The sequence below is a fragment of the Sphaeroforma arctica genome, assembly GCF_001186125.1.
Source record: "Sphaeroforma arctica JP610 unplaced genomic scaffold supercont1.147, whole genome shotgun sequence".
Lineage (NCBI taxonomy): Eukaryota > Ichthyosporea > Ichthyophonida > Sphaeroforma > Sphaeroforma arctica.
In genome coordinates, this window is record NW_014040411.1 from 50,801 (window position 1) to 58,034 (window position 7,234).

General features: G+C 41.3%; 1 protein-coding gene across 1 annotated transcript; it reads left to right on the top strand.

The window, feature by feature from the left end:
• The first annotated feature begins 5,711 nt into the window (after positions 1 to 5,711).
• Positions 5,712 to 7,217, top strand: SARC_03041 (hypothetical protein). Its single transcript, XM_014303177.1, has one exon. It carries the CDS (start codon positions 5,738 to 5,740, stop codon positions 7,121 to 7,123), a length of 1,386 nt encoding a protein of 461 aa, XP_014158652.1. The 5' UTR covers positions 5,712 to 5,737; the 3' UTR covers positions 7,124 to 7,217.
• The last annotated feature ends 17 nt before the right edge of the window (positions 7,218 to 7,234 follow it).

The following is a 7,234-nucleotide window of genomic DNA, read 5'->3' on the forward strand; positions in this document are numbered from 1 at the left end:
CCAGTGCCAGCAATTTGCACAGGAGAACCGCTCGAGTTATTTTCTATGTTCAAAATGTGGAATTTCCAGACGGGCTCGAATCTCGACCCTGTCTAGCTGGTACGAATGTGACGCCTCGCCCGTACAGAAGGAACTACTCAATCATATCACACTTTTTTTTTGTAGAGAGGTCTCAACCAATCAGCGTTTTCATGCAATACAATAGAGGAGCATCTGTAAGCTCTCCGGGGGTTAGACTTCGAGCTCATCACATATATCATCCACATTTGCGAGTGCAAATATACTAGAATCAAAGAAGGTGAAACAAAGGGCAACACATGGCATAACCGGCAAGTACACAGAATCCTATCGAACTGTCCTACAGAAGAAACAAGAGTTTGCACTTCGGGGTCACAAACCCGAATAGTTGAACAGAAAGAAAATCGACCACTCTTCAATGAGCTCGACAGCACCGGAGGTACAAGTTCTTCCCGAGGCAGTGTCCGTGGCTGTGGCACGTACAACAATCGGGACTCACGCACCGAGTTAACCAGTAATACTATATATATATGTGTGTGTGTGTGTGTGTGTGTGTGTGTGTGTGTGTGTGTGTGTGTGTGTGTGTGTGTGTGTGTGTGTGTGTGTATGTATATGTATAGTTTATGTTTCATGGGAACACGTGAGAGCGAATGTCGCATCATAATTAGTGCCCTGCGTTTGAGTAAAACCTCGGGCGCATAACCGTGCCTTGTATTTATCAACTATGCCGTCAATCATTTTGACCTTAGAGACCCACTTGCTGGAGACAATAAAAGCATCATCTAGGACGTCTTCGGGCTTAAGAAGATCATACGTCTTGGACTTGGCAAGTCATAATTGGATCCACTGTAGCGGAGTTGAGCCCAATCTAGGTTCAAGTCTCTCTTGGGAGAAGAGAGATTATTACTGTCGTCTGTGTTTGAAGGTGACATAGTGAATATAAGTAGAGTGAGAACAATCAATGGCACATAACCTAATGATCAACTATACCTATTGAACTAGAAGGACAAATCTTTATTTAATATTTGTGTTGTAAATATATAATAAAGCTGTTGTGTAAGTGAAAATATATGTGAGAACGTATCCAAGATAAAGTGTTGTCAAGGATATGGAAATCCAAGTTGGATTAGTGAAAACCCCAGTTTGTCATGTAGAAGAAATAAGTCATGCTTAGGCATGCTCAATAAGAGCTTCAGTACGAGCAAGCTTTTCAAGGGCTTCGTCGAGGCGGCGCTTAAGAATATCCTTTTCACACTCAATACTGGAATGAAGATCGTGGAGTTGGCTGAGTTCGTATTTTAAGTCAACATATTCCTGTTTATAGCGTGTAGCATCGTCGTGATATTGGTCACGGTTGGTTGTAACGCGACGAGCATTGGTGCGCGAGACGACGAGACGGGCTAGGACGACAGCCGTGCTGACGGGGATGTCGTGAGCAACTAGTTGCAATTCACTGAGCATGTCATGAGTGCTAAGTGAGTGTATGTTTGCCTCGTCAAGCGTCTGGTACGTAGGACAATCAGGCCAGTGATCATCATGAAATGCAATAGCACTTTCGAGGGAGACAAAGGCCTGAGGTATAGTAAAGACTTCAATGGAGGGAGGCATGTTGAATGACTGTGTGTATACCCGTGGTTGTGGTACCTGCAGATGTGTAGCGCGCGAGGTAACTGAATGCGAAGGGTATGAGACAGAGGAGAAACAGTATTATAGGAGTCTAGTGTTGGTTACATAGGCTCATAACCTATTAAACCATATGGAACTATGAATATAGTTACTTTATTATCCCTTTTTGCAGGGTTATATATCGTATAAACAATGTGATAGTTCACACGAAAGTATATCATTTAATCTGTGAGTGTCATAAAATATTGACACTGACATTTGTCAGTTTTCTTGTGTACTATAGTTAGTACCGAACTGCTATTGTATAGGAGAATAACAGTGATGATTTTGTCTTCACAATAATTTCTTGGTTGGCTGACAAAGACAAGTGTGTATTTTTGTCAGCAATCCACTCTCACCTTAAATACTTCCTCATATTGCGAAACCAACCCCTACCCAACCCTATATCAGCGAAACCACATACTACATTACCCCTACTCATACGTCCTATACTAGACTATATTTATATAACAAGAGCATTTCACTCGCAGCCTTATACCCATACCACTCTCATCCCAACAAACTCCCACACGATGCCCCGACTTGGCTCTGCCTGGATCCCCAATGGTAGAATCCTGGCCATGACAGGGCTGTCTCAAAGGCTCTCATTTATTGCTATTGGGCTTGCTGTAAACCCCCCGCAACAACATCAATATTCTAATGGTATACTCATAGCAATCCTTCCTGATCGCATCTTTCCACCGCCATCTCAGGGTGGACCGGCTACTAATAGATTGCACACACTGTTCCTTGTTGATGTGGTCCCTAGCTGCCTCCTTCTTATTTTCACTACAAAGTGGCACGCACTATACCATATACAAATTGAAATTATCAACTCTATGGATCCCTTGTCCCATTGCATAGCAACTAAACCAGTATTGTGGTTACATGGAACAGGTTGCCGCTCCACGCCTCTAAATTTTTCAGCTATCTTAACTAACTCTAATGTGTATTCAATGCTACCATGAATTGCTGCTGGAATTCTCCTAGAAATGTTCACCCTCTATTGCAATAGATTTTTTACAAAACAAGACAAAAAAACAAACGAACAAAAACATTGGGGGGTTTTTTTCAAATCAAAACCCAAAAAAACCCCAAAAAAATTATATAAACATTTGACTTGATGCCACAGAAACTGAACAGTTGTGAATCTCTATTTTAGGAAATATGAAGCGGCAATAAAATAAAGTCACGATGCTTGGCCTAGTGGCCTTGCAAGTTGCAGCTTGCAGCTTTTGCCCTTTTATATCAAAATCATTGCCAACTGATATTTAAATTTTAAAAAAGACAATAAATAAACAAATATATATCTTTGGCATTTGTTTTTTAATATTACTATTATTTATAAAAAAACTGACTAAATATATATTGATGGTTGCATGGCAAAAACCAACCAAAAATAAACGGCCTAATAATTGACGGTTGATGCCCGAGAATATTTATATATTTATTTTATAAATTAATATTTAAATTTTGTTTTTGTAGTTCGTTTGTTTAAAAAAAAGAAGAAGAATATATTGATAAACACATTCCAACTCGCCGACTCCTCCATAATAGATATTCCCGGCACCCATCTCCATCCCAGTACACTCACAGGCGCACCTTGTCATGAGAAGTACAGATCTCTGTTAGGGGCACTCATTGGTTTCGCTGCAAACATGTCCCGCCCGGAGATTGCATGTACTTTAGGCCAACTGGCTTCATGCAGCAACAAACCACTCCCTTCGCACTGGACAGCTCTACAACGGATACCCTTGTACCTCTCTGCCACAAAACACTTTATACTCAAATACACACCCAACACCATAAACACACCACTCGCCCAGGCATTGCAAGCCTATTCTGACTCGATTTGGTGGGTATACCTCGGCACCCAAAAATCTCATAGTGACACATTGATTACCATCAATGGTACACCTATACTATGGAACTCGGCTAAACAAAAGACAATAACTGGAAGCAGTGGTGAAGCGGAATAAATAGCCGCTGGAGAAACCACAAGAAAGATTTCTTGGATTAGGAACATACTGGAAGGCCTGAAAAACACATTACAAGCACCTACCATATTACACATAGACATCCAAACTGTCATCAAAGTAGCATTAGGCACAGGCACACCGAAAGGTCTGAAGCACATTGAGATCAAGGAACACTACATACGTGACTGCGCCCACAGGAACGTCATTGACCTCCGCTACATTTCCACGCATGACAATCCCGCAAATTTACTGACCTAAAGTTTATCCCGCCCGAAGCATGAACATTTCAGCGCGATGTTTTTACATGCACACGACGACTACTTCGTCGAGGCTCAATCTATTACGTTAAAAATACTACGCGACTTCGTAAGCAAGATAAATCGAAGTGCATTACAGTTTAGCTTCAAGGGAGGTGTGGAGTAAGAATTACTCTCTCTCTATACGAATCTATACTCTAGCACACGTCCACTAGACAGGGCACTAGTCCGTAGCTCGGACCACATGTTCAAATAGATAATGACACTTTTTTTTTAAACAATACATGAAAGGCGTACAGACTTCAAATATGTATTTAACTTAAGTATGTAGAACACTATTTACTTTTAGTTATTCAGATTTCTTATTTGCATTCCTTGAAACTCGTGAAAGTTAAAAGACTTTCGTGCCCAGGCAATCAGGCGTAGCCTTCTGAAAATTACACATACAAAAGGAAGGCCCAGGCTTTAAAAAAATAAATAGTGCTCCCCGCAATATTTATGCCTTTTTATATATTTGTTTGTGTTTCTAAAACAATCATCAAAACAAGAATAATAGAAATTTATAACGGGTGACTGTCCCATATCGAAAATTGTGAAGAAAAAAAAATCTTCTTCACATAGATGGGCAACCTCTATATTTTAAAATCCCCGCCGGTCTTGAGCCTTGAGGTTAGATGGCAAACGGTTTGCTCTATATTACTACATATTACATTTTGTTTACCCTGAGCCTCTGGCGGGCTAACCTCATAAAGTTATGGGGTCACTGTAAACGTACAATATTTACCTGTTACTTTTGAAATATATAAATTATAACTTGTATTTGGAACAAATGAATATCTTATGTTTTTCAATTTTGAACTTGACAAGTTGTCCTATAGTTTAAGAGATTGGGCCAAGGAATGTATAATAGCCAATCAAGAATCGTATTTCGCTCAACCTAACATCTGGAAGACGTTGGCCAAAAAATAGGACATAACACTTATACTCAGGGACCTGATTATTGCACCCGCTGAATATGAGTAGGGCCTTTAACGTAAAAATCACACAAAAATAAAAGTTTTAACTTTTAACTTTACGAGGTTAGCTGGGGGGGCCTGGTGACCTGGTCCCTGGGGCCTGGAGGCCTGCTGGAGCCTGGAGACCTGCTGCCATGCTGGAGCCTGGATTTTTCGAGTGAGCAGTTTAACTGTTTCTTACGTTTTCCAAAAACGTACGAATTTATTCATTTACACTTCTCTCTCTCTCGATAGTCGAAGCATAGCAAGGGTCATGAATTCATGATCGATTTTGCATTTCCAGTATACGTTTACAGGGCCTGGAGATTTTTGCTATTTAACCGAGACTATGGAAGTTAAAATATTTACCAAATACATACAGTCTCACGGCTCACCAAATAAAAATCCAGGTAAGAACATCTATTCAGGTATTTTTAAATATATTTTTTAACATACAACAAAGGCTAGCAACTAGTTTACCGGTCTAATCAGTAATCATTCAGACACCAGTAAATTCTGAGCTGAAGTCTTTTCACTCAATCACATATTTGTAAGTAGCTCTAGCTCCAGCCTAAATTTATCATGCCAAAGATGTGTTCAAGATAAATTAAATTAAAAATGAATCTGGGGGTGTTAAGTTTAATAAATTAACCGACAGCGCAATCCGACAACTCAGAGGCTGGGGGTATTTATCTATGTGCTAACGCCTGAACGAAGATATGCTGCTGGGCTTTGTACATCAAGAAGCTTTACTATAAAACACGCGGTGATTCCAGCAATTCTACACATAAATATCAATCGAACAGTCTTTTATGTATATAGCATGACTTTGACAAACATCGAAATAAAAGAGTCTCAGGTCAAGCTGGATTCAAATGAATCCCGGCAGCATGACGTAAACGGCGATACACTATCAATTCAGTCAGCTACCGCCGAAGCGTTAGGTACAGATATCACTCGCGGATCGGGTATATTCGGATCAGTCATGAATATGACTAACACTATTCTCGGTTCAGGAATCCTGTCCATTCCATATTCCACAGCACAACTTGGGTGGGTCCTTGCGTTGGTGATCATGTTTTTGGGTGCAACACTAACATTGTTCGGACTGCACCTGCTCAATAGAATAACAGATCGTTTGGGAGGTAGAAAAACATCCTTTGGCGATGCCTGTCGCCAATCATACCCGTGGCTAGTACTCATGGCCGACTTCGTCGTGTCCATCACACTCTGGTCAATATCAGTTATATATATGACCATTGCGTCGAGTATGCTTCCCGATGTGATGCGAGCCTTAGTTGGCGACGATGTCAGTGCTGATGTCTTTTACATGCAGACGTGGTTCTGGCTGCTGATTTGCTGGGGTTGTTTTGCAGCACCCCTGTCCATGCTCAAGTCGCTCTGGTTCCTTGCATACACATCGTTGTCGGCTTTAGTCTGTGTAATCTGGACCGCTTTTGTTGTGTTCGCCTATTGTGTGGGTATCTTCGATCCCTGCGACGGAACAACAAATGATTGTCAAGGTGATACGGAGGCAGCTATCTGGGACTTCGGTGCGATAATGCGCGCCTTCCCTGTTTTCGTCCTTGGATTCTGTGTAGGCCCGGTTCTATTCAATATTTACAACGCAATGGACCACCAGACTACGAAGCGCATGGACATATCCGCTGGCTGTACCATCTCACTTTGCACTGTACTGTATGTGATCATTGCCATCTGTGGCTACTTCACCTATGGCGCGAATGTCGATTCCAACATTCTTGATTCCTATCCTACTTCTGTACCCGCGTCCATCGCTCGCCTCGGTACGGCATTTGTAGTCACGGTGTCCTATCCTTTGCTAATGCACTCATCTCGCGACTCCGGGATGCACGCTATCGGAACCATTGTGGCGATGTGCGGGAAGAAAGAACAGGGCGTTGCTCTTACAGACTGTAGCACCAAAATAGGAAATATTTTGTTCTACATCATGACAACCTTCTTGAATATTGCTGCATTTGTATTTGCATACTTTCAGATTGATATCAACACGTTGCTGTCAATTACCGGAGCCGTAGGAAATGTCAATCTGAGTTTCACACTACCGGCAGTAATTTATTGGAAGATGTTCGAGGAGGATGGTATGACACTTCGCCGTATGCTCTGCATACCATTTAGCATCTTCGGACTACTTACCATGTGCATTAGTTTATGGGCGAATTTTTCCTAGGGTTTTTCTACAAGTAGATCAATGACATCAAATTAAACAAATATAATCTAATATTTAACCTCTTCAATCACACACACACACACACACACACACACACACACACACACACAC

Excerpts from the sequence above, each read along its gene's own strand:
- SARC_03041 (XM_014303177.1), top strand. The coding sequence starts at position 5,738 with ATGACTTTGACAAACATCGAAATAAAAGAGTCTCAGGTCAAGCTGGAT.